Source organism: Somniosus microcephalus, chromosome 1 (genome assembly GCF_052327205.1).
Source record: "Somniosus microcephalus isolate GS21.2 chromosome 1, FLI_Smic_1.0, whole genome shotgun sequence".
Taxonomy (NCBI): Eukaryota; Metazoa; Chordata; class Chondrichthyes; order Squaliformes; family Somniosidae; genus Somniosus; species Somniosus microcephalus.
Window position 1 is genome coordinate 96,470,225 of NC_140987.1, and position 23,224 is coordinate 96,493,448.

At 44.1% G+C, this 23,224-nt stretch overlaps 1 protein-coding gene across 2 annotated transcripts in view; it reads left to right on the forward strand.

Moving 5' to 3' along the window:
* carm1l (coactivator-associated arginine methyltransferase 1, like) overlaps positions 1-23,224 on the forward strand; it is a 241,822-nt gene that overhangs the window by 128,138 nt on the left and 90,460 nt on the right. For both annotated transcript variants that reach the window (XM_085984189.1, XM_085984184.1), the window contains exons 3-5: positions 868-974; positions 10,353-10,457; positions 12,115-12,225. In XM_085984189.1, the coding sequence (XP_085840315.1) occupies positions 868-974; positions 10,353-10,457; positions 12,115-12,225 (323 nt within the window). The remainder of the gene's footprint in view (positions 1-867; positions 975-10,352; positions 10,458-12,114; positions 12,226-23,224) is intronic.

Below are 23,224 nucleotides of genomic sequence, written 5' to 3' on the forward strand. Positions count from 1 at the left end.
CGGGTTGAATGGCCGCCTTCCGTGCTGTAACCATTCTATGATTCTATGAATTGATTTTGCATAAGGTCATATGATTTGGGTCACAGAAACGATTTGGGTCACGGGAACATTTTGTGGGCTGGTATATTTGGTGTGCAGAGAGCTCAATTGGCTATCGTTAATAAATAATTTTACCCTGGAAGAGATTAAAATGTCATTATATTAACCTGTTGATTACTAAGTGACTGTAGTAATTTTTAAACTTCAGTACAGTACAGTTCAGGTAAACTAGACAAACAGTATCTGCCCAACCAACCATGAGCATGTATGTAGGTTTCTTTGATTTGTCTGGACAGGATTGTACATGCCAAGGTGGTTTTATTGTTAAATGTCTATCTTCCCTCCGTCACTGACCATCTACTGTGCAGCTCCACACAAGTCCAGATACATTTTTCCAGTGCTTGCACACCCAGAGTGATCTGATTTGTCCAGTTATATTGGACGTTAGTCATTCTAGGGAAGTCACTACTGCACTATAAGTAGCTTACTGCATATTACAAACCTGTGAGGACCAGTAAAGTAGATTTTTTTTTTACTAATAGGTATTCATTTGGATCAAGTTGTAATTACTGTAGCTATAATGAGGTTTCACTGTACCAATATTTCCTCTTGTAGCACTGTATAAACTGCAAGGTTGGTCCATGAGTCAATCTGGCACAGAAAATGCTGATTCTGTTGCACCAGTCACATTGTACCAGGTGGTGTTGTCGAGGGAGCGTTTCAAAGAGTGCTTTGAGTTGGTAGCTGTGATAATATTGCCAAATCTCTGTGTCTATAGCATGGCTTGTAATTAGTTGATTTTAACAATGTTTATTCCCTTATTTTCAGAGTTCTTTACCTTTTACAATTCCTTAAAGATCTTTAAAAGCTCCAATAAAGCTCGTTCAGCATTCAGCCAACGAACAGAAGATGCATCTGCAGCACAATATTTCCAGGTAAGAACCAGCCAGCTACCCGGCCTAGATTATCGTCCATTCCTTGTCGGTGGGTGGAACATCTAGCCTGTGATAAAAGGAAGTGCTGGAAATCTGATGTAAAAACAGAAAATGCTTGAAATGCATAACAGTTAATTCAGCATCTGAAAGAAAAAAATGAATGTTTTGGGTGGACCCTTCAGCAGAACCCCTTTCAGTAGAAAACTGAAGGAGCCTTGGAAATAGATAGCAGTGGAATTAACAATCATTAATAGAATTGTGCCAAAGGACTGGAGGGTGCCAAATGTTACAACCCTGCTCAAAAAAAAGATAAACATAATTAAAAATATAACAATCTTGCCTCAATCTCTATGACTCTAATTGTGACTAAACACTAGAGTCCATAATATGGGATAAAATTAGTGAACACTCCTGGATAGAGCAGATCATGGTTGACTAGTTGAATGGAATTTTGAAGAAATCGAAGTGTATAGATAAAGGGAATGCGTTGAATATGGAATTTTAGGAGGCATTTGATAAGTTGTCACTGAACTCAGTGGCAAAGAAAATCAGGTGGAGTGTAAAACAAACTACGATTCATTATCGCCCATTTTGCACTATCAACAAAGACCAATTTCACTCCCATAGTTTTAAAGGAAATTTAGTCACATTGAAAGAGGGAAGGCTAGGAGACAGAAAACAGAGTGTTGGGATAAATGGATATTTTTTAGATTTGCTGGATGTGGGTAATAGTGTGCCTGGAATATGTGCTCGGACCTCTCTTGTTTTCCATTTATAAATGATTTGGACACAGCATGAGCAATATAAGTTTGTTGATAAACTGGGAGACATAACAAACTGTGAAGAAGAATGTAAGAGATTTCAGAAGGACAGAGACATGATAGTGGAATGGGCAAATGCAGATCAAGGCAGTTAAGTGTGAAGTACAGGAAACTCTTTTTTTATCCGGGACCGGCGTGGTGCCGGTTGATCAAAAAGTCCGGATTGCAGAGAGATATACTTACCAAGGTACGAGAGCCCCGTACACGGCCACAGGTGCAGGAGCCCTGGTTACACAGCACTTGTGCAGGAGTCCCGGTTACACGGCCACAGATCCAGGAGTCCCTGTTGCATGGCCACAGGTGCAAGAACCCCGGTTACATGGCCACAGATCCAGGAACCCCGGTTACATGGCCACTAACTTACCTGAACCTACTCCTGAATTTTGCCGGTTAAGAGAGATTTCTGGATATTTAGGTGCCGGTTAAAAGAGAGTTTCCTGTAGTACATTTTGAGAAGAAAGATAGTGAAAGGAAGTATTCCCTAAATGGTAAGGCTCTTAGTGAAGAGCATGGAGATCTAGGGGAGCAGGTACGTGGAGCTTTAAAAGTGGGAGTGCAGGTAGGAAAAGCCATCAAAGGCCCCATTATAAAAAGGATATTGGAGCCATGGAAAGGATTCAATTAAGATTCATGAGACTGACACCAACAATGAGGTTATAATTATGAAGACTCAAAAATCTGGAGCTTTTTCACTGGAACAAAAAAGCTAAAGGGGGATCTGATAAGAGATTTCAAATGATTATAGCTATTGAAAACTTAAATAGTAAAAGATTAGTTTCACTGGTTGATAAATAAATAAGAAAGGGGCATAGACTCAGGATTATCACCAGAAGAACAAAGGGGGAACTTAAAAGAAATTTTCACACAGAGGATTATTCGAACATGGAATACTTTACAAGTGGCTGTTAGAAGGAAATTAGTTAAGTGTATAAAAGGATACACAAAAAGGGCAGGGAACTGGGATTAGATTGAATAGCTGCTGTTAAAGAGCTAGCAGCAGCAAATAGATGATGGGCCAAATGGTCTCCTTCTGTGTTTTAAATTCTAGGACGCTATTCTATAAAAACCAGCCTATCCTTTTCTTCCAGACGTTGAATGACCTGCTGTGCAGCTCCAATGTTTCCTGTTTTTCCTGTCATTAGACACGGGCCTTTCTCTGGTTCATTGCTCTGGAGTTTGAACCTATATTGTTCAATAATCATTGCATTTCAGGAATTGCAGCCTAAGTGCACAGTTTAAGGTGCAACACGTTGGTGTAGGAATACACTGTACAACAGAGGGCACATTAGAATACCGATAAGTTGTGACTCAACCCTGAACTTGTATGTTACCACATGCTGAGTCCCAATGCCAAGTGGGTCATCAAGAGACAGGTACTTCCATCCATAGAAATAAAATGAGTAGTAACCAAGTTGGCCTCCTTTCTTGGCCACACATATTAGCCGCATTTATATTTTTCCTAGCCCACAGGCTCCTGTAGTGTGGCAGCCGCATCAACGTCAACCTGTTGGGTTTTAGACCTGCAGCAAGGAAGACCCATTTTCCACTGGCTGGGGCTTGTAAAGGTGGTTCTAGGGCGGCAGCAGTGCATTTCAGTAGTGATAGTGCGTCACAATGTCACCACACACAAAGCTTCCTATTATTTTCTGTAGTGGCATCACAACGCAACATCATGACATCACTATTCCTCGCAAGAGCACTGACCAAAGTGTCACAGCCAGCTCTGCACATCTGCAGAATCTTGGGTCTCCACAGTGGAGCCATTTTACCGGAAGGTTTGGGGCCCCTTGATAAAGTCGAGATCTATTTACCTCAATTCTTAAACTTATCAGTGGATCCGCTCGGGACCTTAATGGCTCAAGGCCCTGTGCAATTGCACGGGTTGCACAATCCTAACACCACCCCTGCCTAGGCTGCAATGTCAAACCATCTGTTTGAAAAAGTCCTTTTCCTTCAATCCTGAGAGGCTGCTGGAATGAACAGTTAAAGCTGATGTTTACTTGCTGCAGAATGTGAATTGTGAGGTCCTATCTTTCCTTGCAAAGAAGACTTGACCAACTCTTGGGCTGACAAGGGGTTAAACTACAGGGCACAGACTCCAAGACCTAAACATTTTTTGACTGAATTGCAACAATTACCGAGAGAATTTTGTAGCCGAAAACAGACACCTCCAAATACTTTGCTATCGTATGACGGGAAAAGCTTATACAGGAAACTTTTTTTATCCGGCACGGACGGGACCGACATGGTGCCGGTTCATCAAAAATTCCGGATAACAGAAAGCTATAGTGAAAGATACGGAGCTGAGAGCTCCGTATAAAGCAACAAACCCTGTTGCTTAGCAACAGGTTCAAAACAATGGCCACAAGTTGCAAGCATCTCTGTAGCTTAGCAACAGCTGCAGCCACACCCTTGCACAGCAACACATGGAGGAAGGTAAGTAATAAAAGTTACCTGAACCTACTCCTGAATTTTGCCGGTTAACCGACATTTCCGGTTATTTAGGTGCCGGTTAATCGAAAGTTTCCTGTAATGGGATGTCTAGTTTGGCTAACCACTCGATGGCCTCCTGAGATGCTGAGTTATCCTCTAGATAATTCTACACAATTCAGAAAAACTAAACTTTTATCCTATACAGGTTTTGTGGTGAAATACTGTTTTCATAAATTACTCTCTTAATTGTAGCTGCTTCACTACTTGTTCACTATTTTCCCTCCTCTGTTTCTGAAGGTGGTGACCCAGACTGAAGTAAGAAGACACATTTGAGTGCTGGAAATCTGAGATTAAAAAAAATAGAAAAATGAAAGATACACTGCAAGTCTTGCCAGCTTGTGAAAGAGGAAAGGCAAGTTAATGTTTTGGGTAAAAGTCCCCACCTAAAACGTTACCTTGTTATTTTTCTTTCAGATGCCCATGGACCTGCTGTGCATTTCTAGTGTTTTCTATTTTGACTCATGCTGATTACAGTTCTAAACGTATGAGCAGACCTACCTTGCCCAAGTGGCCATTTTGTTTTTACATTGAATTAATGGCGATGGCCATTTTAAATGTGAAGAAGGAGCAGTACAACCAAGCCTGATGCTGTCCTTGTCACACGTCCACACGCACTAATGTTACCACCTCTCCAGTTTTGGACCAAACTGGAAAACCGACACCAAAAATCTTTGTTTTTAATAATGGTTCTAAGCTCTCCCAACAACTTGCATTTATATAGCGCCTTTAATGTACGTCCCAAGGCACTTCACAGGTGAGTTATCAAACAAAATTTGACACCGAGCCACATAAGGAGATATTAGGAAAGTCTTGGCCCTAAGCTCTGGAATTCCTTGCCTAAACCTCTCCGCCTCGCTACCTCTCTTTCCTCCTTTTAAGATGCTCCTTAAAACCTACTTCTTTGACCAAGCTTTTGGTCACCTGCCCTAATTTATCCTTATGTGGCTCGGTGTCAAATCTTTTGTCTTATAATACTCCTGTGCAGCGCCTTGGGACACTTTACTACATTAAACACGGTGGCATAGTGGTTAGCACTGTTGCCTCACAGCGCCAGGGACCCGGGTTCGAATCCGGCCTCGGGTGACTGTCTGTGTGGAGTTTGCACGTTCTCCCCGTGTTTGCGTGGGTTTCCTCCGGGTGCTCCGGTTTCCTCCCACAGTCCAAAGATGTGTGGGTTAGGTTGATTGGCTATGATAAATTGACCCTTCGTGTTAGGGGGATTAAATACGTGGGGTTGCTGGGATCGGGTGGGATATGTGTCGGTGCAGGCTCGATGGGCCGAAATGGCCTCTATCTGCACTGTGGGGTTTCTGTGATTTCTGTGATAAATATAAGTTGTTGTTGGTTGTTTTCTACTTACCTCTGCAACACAGTGTCATTAGTTGTTGAGATTTTCAATGCATTTTCATCGTCAACAAAGAAAATATCAATATGCTACCTTCCTATACCCCATGTTTAGTTTTGGATTTGTTAGTAGCTGCATCTTAATGGGAACCCTGGCTGATATTTTCCTTCCATAGTCAGGGATGCTGAGGCCAATTCTAACAACCCAACAGCTACCCCAGGCAAGATCGGCTTACTCCACACATATCTAGGATTGAAACTTTCCAAATCTGTCTGGTTCAATACCACAGCAGCACACTTACCTAAGCCACTAGAAGAAGTCTCTACTTTAGCATTCTAACGTTTAGCAGTATATGACAATAATTCATTCACACTTTTATTTAACTTAACAAGTTTAGTTTGTATATAACAGAGGCGCTGCATTGGCAAATTTACCCATTACAACAGACCCGCCAAAATGTAAACTGGAAACTTGTACAAATCCCCCACAAATTACAAAAATGTGGAAATTTATTTCCACAATAAAAACAGCCGATTAAGAAGAAAAAAAATCAAAGGAACTGAACATTTCCTGACTGAATCTTAACAACTGCTGAGGGAATTGCAATGTTGAAAACAGTCCTGGCAGTTCTAGACAATTCGGCTGCAACTTATTTCTAAAAATAACAACTTGCATTTATATAGCGCCTTTAACATATGTCCAAGGTGCTTCACAGGTGAGTTATCAAACAAAATTTGACACCGAGCCACATAAGGGGGAGGGTGAGCAGGCAGAGGTCTTGGTCCACATTGGGACCAACGACATAGGTAGGAAGGGGGATGAGGTCCTGCATCAAGAATTTAGGGAGCTAGGTAACAGATTAAAGGGCAGGACCTCAAAGGTTGTAATCTCTGGATTACTCTCAGTGCCACGTGCTAGTGAGTATAGGAATAGGAGGATAGTGCAGATGAATGCGTGGCTAAAGAGTTGGTGTAGGAGGGAGGGTTTTAGTTTCCTGGATCACTGGGCCTGCTTCTGGGAAAGGTGGGACTTGTACAAGTCGGACGGGTTGCACCTGAACCAGAGCGGGACAAATATCCTTGCGGGGAGGTTTGCTAGCACTGTTGGGGGGGGTTTAAACTAACTTGGCAGGGGGATGGGATACAGAGGGGAGCTGAAATAGGGGGTGATGTGCTGCCAATTATAGAGAAAAAAACAAGTCAGCTTGGTAGACAGGGCAAATATACAAGGGCAAGGCTGGATGGCATCTATTTTAATGCAAGGAGTCTTGCAAATAAGGTGGATGAACTGAACGTGTTGATAAACACATGGGAGTATGATATTGTTGCTATCACGGAGACATGGTTGAGGGAGGGGCAAGACTGGCAGCTCAATATTCCGGGGTACAGAATCTTCAGGCGAGACAGAGGGGGAGGTAAAAGAGGAGGGGGTGTCGCAATATTAATTAAGGAGTCAATTACTGCAGTAAGGAGGGATGATATATTAGCAGGTTCCTCTAATGAGGCCATATGGGTGGAGCTTAAAAACAAAAAGGGGGCAAGCACTTTGCTGGGAGTGTACTATAGGCCTCCAAACAGTCAGGGGGAGATAGAGGAACAGATATGTAGGCAAATCTCAGAGAAATGTGCAAATAATAGGGTAATAATAATGGGGGATTTCAACTTCCCCAATATTAACTGGGATAGTCAAAGTGTGAAAGGCTCAGAGGGTGTAGAATTCTTAAAGTGCATCCAGGAGAGCTTTTTGAGCCAGCATGTAGAAAGTCCTACAAGAGAGGGGGCAGTACTGGACCTAATTTTAGGGAATGTGGCCGGCCAAGTGGAAAAAGTGCTAGTAGGTGAGCACTTTGGTGACAGTGACCATAATATGGTGAGATTTAAGGTGGTCATGGAAAAGGACAGGGATGGGCCGGAAATAAAGGTTCTAAATTGGGGGAAGGCCGATTTTAATAGGATAAGGCAGGATCTGGCCAAAATGGACTGGGATCAGCTACTTGTAGGAAAATCCGCATCGGAGCAATGGGAGGCTTTCAGAAGGGAGATTGAGATCATACAATGGCAACATGTTCCCGTAAAGGTCAAGGGTGGTTCCAAAAACCACAGGGAACCTTGGATGTCAGGGGATATACGAGAATGGATTAGGAAAAAAAGGAGGGCTTTTGGCAGATACAAAAGGCTAAAGACGGAGGAAGCCCTAGAGGAGTACAAAAAGTGCAGGAGGATACTTAAAAAAGAAATTAGGAGATCAAGGAGGGGCCATGAAATAACACTGGCGAGCAAAATAAAGGAAAATCCTAAGATGTTTTATAAGTATATTAAGGGTAAGAGGATAACTAGGGAAAAAATAGGGCCCATTAGGGACAAAAGTGGCAATCTGTGTGTGGAGCCGGAAGATGTAGGAGGGGTTCTAAATGAATTTTTTGCATCTGTTTTCACTATGGAGGAGGACGATGTAGACATAGAAATAGGGCCGGGGGACTGTGATATGCTCGAACATATTAACCTCGAGAGGGAGGAGGTATTGGTGGTTTTAGCAGGCCTAAAAATGGATAAATCCCCAGGCCCGGAAGAAATGTATCCCAGGCTGCTGTGTGAGGCAAAGGAAGAGATTGCGGGGGCTCTAACACATATATTCAGGACCTCTCTGGCCACAGGGGATGTGCCAGAGGACTGGAGAACCGCTAATGTAGTACCATTATTCAAGAAGGGAAGTAGGGAAAAACCGGGGAACTAGAGGCCAGTGAGCCTAACATCAGTGGTAGGAAAATTATTGGAAAAAATTCTGAGGGACAAAATTAGTCTCCACTTGGAGAGACAAGGATTAATCAGGGATAGTCAATATGGCTTTGTCAAGGGAAGATCATGTCTGACTAATTTGATTGAATTTTTTGAGGGGGTGACTAGGTGTGTGGATGAGGGTAACGCAGTGGATGTGGTATACATGGATTTCAGTAAGGCCTTCGATAAAGCCCCGCACAGGAGACTGGTCAAGAAGGTAAGAGCCCATGGAATCCAGGGTGCCTTGGCACGTTGGATACAAAACTGGCTTAGTGGCAGAAGGCAGAGGGTGATGGTCGAAGGTTGTTTTTGTGACTGGAAGCCTGTGGCCAGTGGGGTACCACAGGGATCGGTGCTGGGTCCCTTGCTGTTTGTGGTCTACATTAATGACTTGGATATGAATGTAAAAGGTATGATCAGTAAGTTCGCGGATGATACAAAAATTGGTAGGGTGGTAAATAGCGAGGAGGGTAGCCTCAGTCTGCAGGACGATATAGATGGGTTGGTCAGATGGGCGGAACAGTGGCAAATGGAATTTAACCCGGAAAAGTGCGAGGTGATGCACTTTGGGGGGACTAACAAGGCAAGGGAATACACAATGAATGGTAAGACCCTAGGCAAGACGGAGGTGCAGAGGGATCTGGGGGTGCAAGTACACAGATCCCTGAAGGCGGCGGAACAGGTGGATAAGGTGGTAAAAAAGGCATATGGGATACTTGCCTTCATTAGCCGAGGCATAGAATATAAGAGCAAGGAGGTTATGATGGAGCTGTATAAAACACTGGTTAGGCCACAGCTGGAATACTGTGTGCAGTTCTGGTCGCCACACTACAGGAAGGATGTGATCGCGTTGGAGAGGGTGCAGAGGATATTCACCAGGATGTTACCAGGGCTGGAGCGCTTCAGCTATGAAGAAAGACTGGGCAGATTGGGTTTGTTTTCCTTGGAGCAGAGGAGGCTGAGGGGGGACATGATTGAGGTGTACAAAATTATGAGGGGCATAGATAGGATGGATACTGAGGATCTTTTTCCCTTAGTAGAAGAGTCAATAACTAGGGGGCATAGATTCAAGGTAAAGGGCGGGAGGTTTAGAGGGGATTTGAGAGAGAACATTTTCACCCAGAGGGTGGTTGGAGTCTGGAACTCACTGCCTGAAAGGGTTGTGGAGGCAGGAACCCTCACAACATTGAAGAAGCATTTGGATGAGCACTTGAAATGCCATAACATACAAGGCTACGGACCAAATGCTGGAATATGGGATTAGATTAGACAGGGCTTGATGGCCGGCACGGACACGATGGGCCGAAGGGCCTCTATCCGTGCTGTATAACTCTATGACTCTATAAGGAGATATTAGGAAAGCCTTGGTCAAAGAGAGAGGTTTTAAAGAGTGTCTTAAAGGAGGCGAGAGATGCGGAGAGGTTTAGGGAGAGAATTCTAGAGCTTGGGGCTGAGACAGCTGAAGCCACGGCCTTTTAAGCTGCCCTTTAAGGTATAAATCCAAATTAAAGGTGCACAATTCAGCCACAAAGACTTGCCACAATAAGGAATTTGTAAAAATAACATACTTAGCCCCTAACCACCACCCCTCCCCAACAACCCCACCACCAAGAAAAAATAAATGAGGAACTCCCTGGAAACTGAACATGTGACATCTCCATGTCTCAGCCACATTCCCGCACAGACCAAGTGTTTTCACACATTTTTTAAAAGGATCCTTTTTATTCTATGGCTGTGCTGTCAGTTTGGTCACCATTCCTAACATCTGAAACCATGAGCTGGCCTACAGTAAGGGGAAATTTTGGTGAATTAACAGTGGAGCATCAAAGGTTTGGCAATACCACTTGCTAAGCAGCAAGCCATAAAATAGTTAAAATGCTTTAAAACAGGAAATCAGACTCATCAGCTATTGACTAAAACCATGTGGTGTTTTTTCTTTCAGTTTTATGGTTGTTTATCACAGCAACAGAACATGATGCAGGATTATATAAGGACAGCCACTTATCAAAGAGCAATACTCCAGAATCATGTTGATTTTAATGATAAGGTGAGTGTTCAAGAGTTGGAGTGGGATAGAGCAGGGCAGGGTTTAACCTCATCATTATTACCTGTGCGCATTTAATCCCTCAGTTTTCATAGAAGATTCATCGAAACTTACAGCACGGAAGGAGGCCATTCGGCCCGTCGTGCCTGTGCTGGCTCTTTGAAAAGAGCAGTTGTGCTTAGTCCCACATCCCCACTTTTCTCCGATTCTAAATTTTAACTCAAAATATAATCAAGCTAATTGCAGCAAATAAGTGTTCAGCCTCTGACAAAACGTTCCTTTTCTGCAAATTTGCTTCATCAGGTAAATATGCTTTTTATTTTAAAATCTTTATTCTAAGAATTTTGTTGGTAGTTTAATAGTCCTGAAGGCAATATTTAATGCCAGAAGACTGGAGCATTCGGGTTAACTGAAGTTTCAGATGTGCATTTGGACCACCGAAAATTTAGATGTTCCAGAAAGCAATTCTATCATTAAAACATAGTTGAAAAATCCCTAAAAAAAAAAAATGTTAAAGATCTTGACCAGTGGAATTATGATTTAGCTCCTGCATCTAAGCAGGCAAGAAACTTGGATATAGAACCCTTCCCCAACCCCCCCCCCCCCAACTCCATGGATGTAACCTCTGCTTCTGCATTAGACCACTGGCACGCCTGAAACAGCATCCCCACTTGGACAAGCAAGAAGCTTGGATATAGATTCCCCCTTCCCCATTAGACCAACAGGAAACTTGCGAACAGCAAGATTAATACGTTAACAGAACAATCCCTCCGTACCAGAGAACTTAGACAAACTGTCCCCTCATACATTACTTTACTCTTACCAACTACACTTTTTAATTTCTTTAATAAAAACATTCTAAATTATCCACCTAGGTCATACCATCTGCCATCATCAGCCTCTCACCAACAGCAAACCTCGAGGGAAACTTCTAATTTAACTTAGAAAATTGCACTGCAGTAGGGTCTGAAGCCAGCAAATTGTCCTTGTGTATGTGTGCGCGCATGTAAAGCCGTCTAAAGGGACTGGACACCCAAGATCCAAACTGAACAAACACATAACGCAGTTTCATCACACATCCTTGGGAACATAACACTTCAAAGGTTTGTGCTCTCATAACTTTTAAAACCAAATGATGCCAGTAAATTAAATAAAATGTTGCACCGGATGACAGCATACTTCAAGTCTTCACAGGCACCAGGTTTGATTTTGAATTGAGAACCTTGGTCTGTGCCATGCTTATCTAGTCATGACAGGATGAGAGAAGCACGACATGATTTATTGTGTGAATGTAGCTTTGGCTATAGGATGCCCATAGTCATGGGATTTGTACGGTTTTCAGTCGTAAATTTACTCCTCTCTTTTTCACTGTGCAGAAACACCCAGTTTTCACTCGGTATTTACCAGTGTTATTGGCTGAGTTCAAGAGGTCAGGGTTGCAGAGACTTGTGTGCACAGACCTACGTTCCACCCTTCTGGTCCAGCTGTTAATGCTGCAATGAAGTTTGCCTCCCCCAGAAAATGCATGTTTACACATTGCATTAACTCGTGTAAAGCCCACTCTGTGAACTTAATCTGCACACAGGCATTTTGCTGCAATTAAAGTTTAACACAGTCAGGAATCTATGGATTCTGATCGTTGTGTGTTTTTTGCTTCAAGGTTGTTCTTGATGTTGGTTGTGGATCAGGAATCCTTTCATTCTTCGCAGTTCAAGCAGGAGCTAGGAAGGTCTATGCTGTGGAAGCCAGCTCAATGTCAAAGTATGCAGAGGTACTGCACAAACACACTACATGTATTCATACATATGCTACTTACTTCTAAAGACTGAACTGTTTTTTGTAATGGTTTTCAAAGTCAGATTGTTTTACAAAGAATTAATAGGAATTTTTAGCAGATCATCTTCCATTTTCTGTATTAGCTTGGCTCTTTTTTAAAAATTTTATTCACTCATGGGATATGGGTGTCGCTAGCCAGGAGTTTCAGTCTTCAGCGGTGATACATTTCCAAGTCAGGATGGTGTGTGACTTGGAAGGGAACTTGGAGGTGGTGGTGTTCCCATACGCCTGCTGCCCTTGCCCTTCTAGGTGGTAGAGGTTGTGGGTTTGGGAGGTGCTGTTGAAGAAGCCTTGGCGAGTTGCTGCAGTGCATCTTGTAGATGGTACACACTGCAGCCACGGTATGCCGGTGGTGGAGGGAGTGAATGTTTAAGGTGCTGGATGGGGTACCAATCAAGCAGGTCAAAAATGGTGTTGAGCTTAGAGTCATAGAGTTATACAGCACGGATAGAGGCCCTTCGGCCCATCGTGTCCGCGCCGGCCATCACGCCCTGTCTAATCCCATATTCCAGCATTTGGTCCGTAGCCTTGTATGCTATGGCACCCCAAGTGCTCATCCAAATGCTTCTTGAATGTTGTGAGGGTTCCAGCCTCCACAACCCTTTCGGGCAGTGAGTTCCAGACTCCAACCACCCTCTGGGTGAAAAAGTTCTTTCTCAAATCCCCTCTAAACCTCCCGCCCTTTACCTTGAACCTATGCCCCCTAGTTATTGACCCTTCTACTAAGGGAAAAAGCTCCTTAGTGTCCATCCTATCTATGCCCCTCATAATTTTGTACACCTCAATCATGTCCCCCCTCAGCCTCCTCTGCTCCAAGGAAAGCAAACCCAATCTGCCCAGTCTCTCTTCATAGCTGAAGCGTTCCAGCCCTGGTAGCATCCTGGTGAATCTCCTCTGCACCCTCTCCAAAGCTATCACATCCTTCCTGTAGTGTGGCGACCAGAACTGCACACAGTATTCCAGCTGTGGCCTAACCAGTGTTTTATACAGCTCCATCATAACCTCCTTGCTCTTATATTCTATGCCTCGGCTAATGAAGGCAAGTATCCCATATGCCTTTTTTTACCACCTTATCCACCTGTTCCGCCGCCTTCAGGGATCTGTGTACTTGCACCCCCAGATCCCTCTGACCCTCCGTCTTGCCTAGGGTCTTACCATTCATTGTGTATTCCCTTGCCTTGTTAGTCCCTCCAAAGTGCATCACCTCGCACTTTTCCGGGTTAAATTCCATTTGCCACTGTTCCGCCCATCTGACCAACCCATCGATATCGTCCTGCAGACTGAGACTACCCTCCTCGCTATTTACCACCCTACCAATTTTTGTATCATCCGCGAACTTACTGATCATACCTTTTACATTCATATCCAAGTCATTAATATAGACCACAAACAGCAAGGGACCCAGCACCGATCCCTGTGGTACCCCACTGGCCACAGGCTTCCAGTCACAAAAACAACCTTCGACCATCACCCTCTGCCTTCTGCCACTAAGCCAGTTTTTTATCCAACGTGCCAAGGCACCCTGGATTCCATGGGCTCTTACCTTCTTGACCAGTCTCCTGTGCGGGACTTTATCGAAGGCCTTACTGAAATCCATGTATACCACATCCACTGCGTTGCCCTCATCTACACACCTAGTCACCCCCTCAAAAAATTCAATCAAATTAGGCAGACATGATCTTCCCTTGACAAAGTCATGTTGACTATCCCTGATTAATCCTTGCCTCTCCAAGTGGAGACTGATTTTGTCCCTCAGAATTTTTTCCAATAATTTTCCCACCACTGATGTTAGGCTCACTGGCCTGTAGTTCCCCGGTTTTTCCCTACTCCCCTTCTTGAATAATGGAACTACATTAGCAGTTCTCCAGTCCTCTGGCACATGCCCTGTGGCCAGAGAGGTTCTGAATATGTGTGTTAGAGCCCCCGCAATCTCTTCCTTTGCCTCACACAGCAGCCTGGGATACATTTCGTCCGGGCCTGGGGATTTATCCATTTTTAGGCCTGCTAAAACCGCCAATACCTCCTCCCTCTCGATGTTAATGTGTTCGAGCATATCACAGTCCCCCCGCCCTATTTCTATGTCTACATCGTCCCTCTCCATAGTGAAAACAGATGCAAAAAATTCATTTAGAACCCCTCCTACATCTTCCGGCTCCACACACAGATTGCCACTTTTGTCCTTAATGGGCCCTATTTTTTCCCTAGTTATCCTCTTACCCTTAATATACTTATAAAACATCTTAGGATTTTCCTTTATTTTGCTCGCCAGTGTTATTTCATGGCCCCTCCTTGATCTCCTAATTTCTTTTTTAAGTATCCCCCTGCACTTTTTGTACTCCTCTAGGGCTTCCTCCGTCTTTAGCCTTTTGTATCTGCCAAAAGCCCTCTTTTTTTCTAATCCATTCTCGTATATCCCCTGACATCCAAGGTTCCCTGTGGTTTTTGGAACCACCCTTGACCTTTACGGGAACATGTTGCCATTGTATGATCTCAATCTCCCTTCTGAAAGCCTCCCATTGCTCCGATGCGGATTTTCCTACAAGTAGCTGACCCAGTCCATTTTGGCCAGATCCTGCCTTATCCTATTAAAATCGGCCTTCCCCCAATTTAGAACCTTTATTTCCGGCCCATCCCTGTCCTTTTCCATGACCACCTTAAATCTCACCATATTATGGTCACTGTCACCAAAGTGCTCACCTACTAGCACTTCTTCCACTTGGCCGGCCACATTCCCTAGAATTAGGTCCAGTACCGCCTCCTCTCTTGTAGGACCTTCTACATGCTGGCTCAAAAAGCTCTCCGGGATGCACTTTAAGAATTCTACACCCTCTGTGCCTTTCACACTCTGACTATCCCAGTTAATATTGGGGAAGTTGAAATCCCCCATTATTATTACCCTATTATTTGCACATTTCTCTGAGATTTGCCTACATATCTGTTCCTCTATCTCCCCCTGACTGTTTGGAGGCCTATAGTACACTCCCAGCAAAGTGCTTGCCCCCTTCTTGTTTTTAAGCTCCACCCATATGGCCTCATTAGAGGAACCTGCATTGAGTGCTGTTGGAGTTTTGCTAAGTGGGAGAAAAATCATTTAAGTGTATTTCGTGAATTTTAGTGTGTTAAGAAGTTAATTATTTGAAGTAAGTTTTTAAACTCTTGGGCAGTTTAAACAGGAAGTAGAATCCAGGTATAAAAGGGGAGGGGCTAGTGCGGTGCACGGAGTGCTTTGTGCATTGAGTGCTGCTGGAGTTTTGCTAAGTGGGAGAGTTCGGATAAGTGGGAGGTGAGGGTGTGTTTTTTGCTCTGTTTTATTCCCCACTCCCAGGCTTAGACAGCACTGCGGAGGCGGAGCAGCGAGACGAGTCAACCAAACAGGCTCCACAGACAGTATTCAAGGAGGAGGTTGGTGATCAGCTGGTTGGTTGGTTTTCTTCCTTCTCTTCTCTTTCATACCTTTAAGTTGGTAAGTCCTATTGAATAGTGGTGTGATATTATCATATATATCCGGGCAGGGTCTTCATAACTAATAATAAGAAATTTAATTAATTATATAGAATGGAGCAGGTGATGTGTTACTGTTGCGAGATGTGGGAGCCGGTGAACCCCATTGAGGCTAACGGTGATTACATCTGCGACAAGTGTTTGCTGCTAGAGGAACTCAAGTTCCATGTTATGGAGCTTGAGACCGAGCTTCGGACACTGCGACACATCAGGGAGGGGGAGAAGTTCCTGGACTCTATGTTTCAGGAGATGGTCACACCTATGAAGTTAATTACTGCAGATGTAGTCCGTGGTCAGGGACAGGACGGTGTGACTACGAGTGAGGAAGGTACAGGGATCCAGGATGTAGTGTTGAAGGAGACGCAGCCCTTGTTCTTGTCCAGCAGGATCGAGGTTCTTACTCCCTGTGAGGGCGGGAGCGGGGACTGCAGGGAGGATGAGCAACCTGGCCACAGCACCGTGGTACAGGGGGCCATTCAAGTGGAGGGAGTAAAAAGAAATGTTGTAGTGGTAGGGGATAGTATCATTAGGGGGATAGATAGGGTTCTCTGCAGTCAAGAGCGGGAGTCCCGAAGGCTGTGTTGCCTGCCTGGTGCCAGGGTTAAGGACATCTCTTCTGGGCTGGAAAGAAACTTGCAGTGGGAGGGGGAGGATCCAGTTGTCGTGGTCCATGTTGGTACAAACGACGTAGATAGGACAAGGAAGACGGTTCTGTTAAAGGAGTATGAGCAGCTAGGGGTCAAATTAAAAAACAGAACCTCAAGGGTAATAATCTCTGGGTTATTACCTGAGCCACGAGCGAATTTGGCTAGGATAAATAAAATTAAAGAGTTAAATGCGTGGCTCAAAGACTGGTGTGGGAGAAATGGGTTTTGCTTCTTGGGACACTGGCACCAGTACTGGGACAGGAGGGAGCTGTTCTGTTGGGACGGACTCCACTTGGCCAGTGCTGGGACCAGAGTCCTGGCGAATCATATAACTAGGGCTGTAGAGAGGGCTTTAAACTAATTAGTGGGGGGGAGGTTTCTAGAGAGCAAATAATAGAAATGACAACAGAGAAGGTCATAGACTTAGGTAGCAGTGGGGGAATTAAAAAACAGAATGTGTCAGGAAGGGACAGAAGGTATGGAGTAAAAAGTAAAGTACTAAAAAGGGAAAAAACAGGAACTAAGTGTTACAAAACATATTTGAAAGTTCTTTATCTGAATGCACGTAGCATTCGTAACAAAATGAATGAGTTAACGGCACAAATAATGACATATGGGTATGATCTTGTGGCCATTACAGAAACATGGCTGCAGGGTGACCATGACTGGGAATTAAACATACCAGGTTATTTAACAATCAGGAAGGACAGGCAGGAAGGGAGAGGAGGTGGGGTGGCTATGTTAATAAAGGAAGGAATCACTATAATACAGAGAAATGATATTGGGTCAAAGGAGCAGGATAGTGAAACAGTTTGGGTGGAGGTAAGGAATAATAAGGGGAAAAAAACACTAGTGGGTGTAGTCTATAGGCCTCCGAACAGTTGCAACTCTGTTGGACGGAGTATTAATCAGGAAATAGTTGAGGCTTGTAATAAGGGAACAGCTATAATTATGGGGGATTTTAATTATCATATTAACTGGACAAATCAAATTGGGCAGAGCAGCCTTGAGGAAGAGTTCATTGAGTGTATTAGGGATGGGTTTCTTGAGCAGTATGTAACTGAACCGACCAGGGGGCAAGCAACCTTAGATTTGGTCCTGTGTAATGAGACAGGATTAATTAAAAATGTCCTAGTAAAGGATCCCCTTGGAATGAGTGACCATAACATGGTTGAGTTCCATATTCAATTAGAGGGTGAGAAGGTTGGATCTCAAACAAGCGTGCTAAGCTTGAATAAAGGAGACTATGAAGGTATGAGAGCGGAATTAATTAGAGTGGACTGGGAAAATAGATTAAACGGTAAGACGGTACATGACCAGTGGTGTACATTTAAGGAGTTATTTTACAACTTCCAAAAAAAATATATTCCACTGAGGAAAAAAGGGTGTAAAAGAAAAGATAGCCATCCGTGGCTAAGTAAAGTAATTAAGGATAGTATCCGACTAAAAACAAGGGCATATAAGGTAGCCAAATCTAGTGGGAGGATGGAAGATTGGGAAGTCTTTAAAAGACAGCAAAAAATAACAAAAAGATTGATTAAGAAAGGGAAGATAGATTATGAAAGTAAATTAGCAAAAAATATAAAAACAGACAGTAAAAGTTTCTATAGTTATATAAAAAGAAAAAGGGTGGCTAAAGTAAATGTTGGTCCCTTAGAGGATGAGACCGGGAAATTAATGGTGGGAAACATGGAGATGGCAAAAACACTGAACAATTATTTTGTATCAGTCTTTACAGTAGAGGACACTAAGAATATCCCAACACTGGACAAACAGGGGGCTCTAGGGGGGGAGGAACTAAATACGATTAAAATCACTAAGGAAGTGGTACTTGGTAAAATAATGGGACTCAAGGCGGATAAATCCCCTGGACCTGATGGCTTGCATCCCAGGGTCTTGAGGGAAGTAGCGGTAGGGATTGTGGATGCATTGGTAATAATTTTCCAAAACTCACTGGACTCAGCAAAGGTCCCGGCAGATTGGAAAACTGCTAATGTAACACCCTTATTTAAAAAGGGTAGTAGGCAGAAGGCTGGAAACTATAGACCTGTTAGCCTAACATCTGTGGTTGGTAAAATGTTAGAGTCCATTATTAAGGAGACAGTAACGGGACATTTGGATAAACATAATTTAATAGGGCAAACTCAGCATGGTTTCATGAAGGGGAAGTCATGTTTAACAAATTTGCTTGAGTTTTTTGAGGAAGTAACATACAGGGTGGATAAAGGGGAACCAGTGGACGTAGTGTATTTAGACTTCCAAAAGGCATTTGACAAGGTGCCACACAAAAGATTATTGCTCAAGATAAAAAATCACGGGATTGGGGGTAATATTCTGGCGTGGGTGGAGGATTGGCTCTCTAACAGAAAGCAGAGAGTTGGGATAAATGGTTCGTTCTCAGATTGGCAACCAGTAACTAGTGGTGTTCCGCAGGGGTCAGTGCTGGGTCCCCAACTCTTTACAATCTATATTAACGATTTGGAGGAGGGGACCGAGTGTAACATATCAAAGTTTGCAGATGATACAAAGATGGGAGGGAAAGTAGTGAGTGAGGAGGACATAAAAAACCTGCAAAGGGACATAGACAGGCTAAGTAAGTGGGCAGAGATTTGGCAGATGGAATACAATACTGGAAAGTGTGAGGTTATGCACTTTGGCAGGAAAAATCATAGAGCAAGTTATTATCTTAATGGCAAGAAACTGGAAAGTACTGTAGTACAAAGGGATCTGGGGGTCCTGGTGCACGAAACTCAAAAAGTTAGTATGCAGGTGCAGCAAGTGATTAAGAAGGCCAATGGAATGTTGGCTTTTATTGCTAGGGGGTTGGAATATAAAAACAGGGAGGTATTGCTGCAGTTGTACAAGGTATTGGTGAGGCCGCACCTGGAATACTGCATACAGTTTTGGTGTCCATACTTAAGAAAAGACATACTTGCTCCGAGTCAGTACAAAGAAGGTTCACTCGGTTAATCCCGGGGATGAGGGGGTGGTCATATGAGGAGAGGTTGAGTAGATTGGGACTCTACTCATTGGAGTTCAGAAGAATGAGAGGCGATCTTATTGAAACATATAAGATTGTGAAGGGGCTTGATCGGGTGGATGCGGTGAGGATGTTCCCAATGATGGGTGAAACTAGAACTAGGGGGCATAATCTTAAAATAAGGGGCTGCTCATTCAAAACTGAGATGAGGAGAAACTTCTTCACTCAGAGGGTGGTAGGTTTGTGGAATTTGCTGCCCCAGAAAGCTGTGGAAGCTACATCATTAAATAAATTTAAAACAGAAATAGATAGTTTCCTAGAAGTAAAGGGAATAAAGGGTTACGGGGAGCGGGCAGGAAATTGGACATGAGTCTGGGTTCGGAATGGTCATGGCCCTGTGGGTAGTGGAGCGGGCCCAGGGGCCGTGTAGCCTTGTTCTGCTCCTACTGTGTTCTAATTCTGTTAGATTTCAGGAGATGGTTTTATTCCTGTTCCTGGCTGGGGTGGAGATCGCCTTTACAGAAGGTAAGTACTGTAGAAAATATAGGGACAGAGTGATCTCCTGGAAGAATTTCGATCGCCTAGATGGGTCGGAGAGGAATTTCCCAGATTTTTTTCTCCCAAATTGGCCATTGGGTCTTTATCTGGTTTTTCGCCTCCCGGGAGATCACATGGGTTCGGGTGGATGCAGAGTGATAGAAGATTTGAGGTTAGGATCAGATCAGCCATGATCTTATTGAATGGTGGAGCAGGCTCGAGGGGCCGATTGGCCTACTCCTGCTCCTATTTCTTATGTTCTTATGTTCTTATATCATCCCTCCTTACTGCAGTAATTGACTCCTTAATTAATATTGCGACACCCCCTCCTCTTTTACCTCCCCCTCTGTCTCGCCTGAAGATTCTGTACCCCGGAATATTGAGCTGCCAGTCTTGCCCCTCCCTCAACCATGTCTCCGTGATAGCAACAATATCATACTCCCATGTGTTTATCAACACGTTCAGTTCATCCACCTTATTTGCAAGACTCCTTGCATTAAAATAGATGCCATCCAGCCTTGCCCTTGTATATTTGCCCTGTCTACCAAGCTGACTTGTTTTTTTCTCTATAATTGGCAGCACATCACCCCCTATTTCAGCTCCCCTCTGTATCCCATCCCCCTGCCAAGTTAGTTTAAACCCCCCCCAACAGTGCTAGCAAACCTCCCCGCAAGGATATTTGTCCCGCTCTGGTTCAGGTGCAACCCGTCCGACTTGTACAAGTCCCACCTTCCCCAGAAGCAGGCCCAGTGATCCAGGAAAGTAAAACCCTCCCCCCTACACCAACTCTTTAGCCACGCATTCATCTGCTCTATCCTCCTATTCCTATACTCACTAGCACGTGGCACTGGGAGTAATCCAGAGATTACAACCTTTGAGGTCCTGCTCTTTAATCTGTTACCTAGCTCCCTAAATTCTTGATGCAGGACCTCATCCCCCTTCCTACCTATGTCGTTGGTCCCAATGTGGACCACAACCTCTGCCTGCTCCCCCTCCCCCTTAAGAATGCCCTGTAGCCGCACAGTGACATCCATGACCCTGGCCCCAGGGAGGCAACAAACCATCCTGGAGTCACGTTTGCGGCCACAGAAACGCCTATCTGTTCCCCTTACGATAGAATCCCCTACCACTATTGCTCTCCCACTCTTTTTCCTCCCCTTCTGAGCAGCAGAAGCGTCCCTGGTGCCAGGAAGCTGGCTGCTGTTGCCTTCCCCTGGTGAGTCATCCCCCTCAACAGTATCCAACTTGGTATACCTGTTTGAAAGGGGGATGGCCGCAGGGGGCCCCTGCACTTCCTGCCTGCCTCTGTTGCTCCGCCTGATGGTCACCCCCTGTGCAGCCCTACCCTGAGGCGTGAACAACTTGCTAAACGTGCTATCCACGACCCTCTCAGCATCGCGCATGCTCCAAAACTCATCCACCCGCAGCTCGAGCGCCACAATGCGGTCTACAAGTAGCTGCAGCTGGATGCATTTCCCGCACACATGGTCGCCAGGGACACTGGCAGCGTCCCTGACTTCCCACATAGAGCAAGAGGAGCAGAACACGGGTCTGAGCTCTCCTGCCATGACTTACTCCTTTAATTAATCTAAAAATTAATTTTTAGATTAATTAAAGGAGTAAGTCATGGCAGAAAAAGCTTCTTGAGTATTGTTGCAGCTGCACTCATCCAGGCAAGTGGAGAGTATTCCATCACACTCCCGAGTTGTGCCTTGTGGATGGTGGAAAGGCTTTGGGGTGTCAGGAGCTGAGAGACTTGCCACAGAATATCCAGCCTCTGACCTGCTCTTGTAGCACAGTATTTATGTGGCTGGTCCAGTTAAGATTCTGGTCAATGGTAATCCCCAGGGTTTTGATGGTGGGGAATTCTGCAATGGTAATGCCGTTGAATGTCATGGGGCAGTGGTTCGACTCTCTCTTGTTGGAGGTCCAAGTCTTGCTGCATGCTGGCATGTTGGTAGCCTTTTTGTTTGAGTCAGAAAGCTGTGGGCTCAAGGCCCAATCCAGTTGTTGAACACATATCTTTTGGATATGACACTAAACAAAGGCCTTGTCTGCCTGTTCAGACGGACGTAAAGGGACTAATAACAAAGAAGAACAAGGAATCCTGTCGGTGTCTTCCTTCAACAAATACCGCAAGGATCTAATTTGCTGACTGTGGGATCTTGCTACACACAAATTGGCTGCCACATTTACCTATTTACAACAGTAACTACATTTAAAAAGTAACTTATTGGATGTGAATCGATATGAAATGTCCTGAGGATGACATAATGTGTTATATAAATGCAAATTCTTATAAGCCTCCAGAATTCCAAATATTTTTAGTGTATATTAAAACTGCGGCTTCAGTGTGCAGTCTTAATAAATGGGAGCACGAGTCTCTGAGCCCTGCTTCCATCTGGTAAGGCTCCACACCTGGAACTGAGCTAAATTACCTCTATGGAAAGAGAGACTGAAAAACTGATGTATTTAGAAATACACACACATTTTATAGCAGCAAGCTACATTGCCAATGTTTATTCAAATTAAAGTGTTTGAGATAGTCCAGAATCAAGTAAAGGAAAGAGAAGATTAGGTGATCGCTTAAGAGAATGAACTGATGAACTTTCCGAGGAGGATGTCACATGTACCTTCATATGGATTTTCAGCCAAAGTCAATGAAGATAAGTAGGCCAGAATGAGTGGATCATCCATACTGATCAGATGAAAGTCTTCTCTCCAGTGGGCATAATGATTCTATACAAAGTTAGTTTGGGTTGCCTCAGCCTGGCTCCTTGTGGGTTATAATTCGGCGTAAATTAGCATTATATGTTTGTAGTCTTGTTCTGAGAAGGGAAAAGAATGACTAGAGGGTGAAATAGAAAAATTCACAATAGAACATTAATGGATGCTTCTCTGAGGTTCAGACCAAGATACACTGCTGGAAGCTTTACTCTGCATTTGACTTGTGCTGTATCAGACCAGAGGATGCATCATAATGTTACTGGATGCTCAAAGTGGTAACAGTGATCTATTCCCAGCACTGACATTCCTATTGTTGAGAAGTATAATAATTCATAGAATCTTACAGTACAGAAGGAGACCATCATGCCTGTGCCAGCACTTTGAAAGAGCAATCTAATTAGTCTCACTCCTCCGCTCTTTCTCGATAGTCCTATGACTCTCTTAAATATAATGGCCCAGTAATTCCGGTCCCAACGCGTGAGTATGGACGGGATACTCACGCGTGGGCCCGTTGGAAGTGCCGGATTTCAGCATGCACAGCG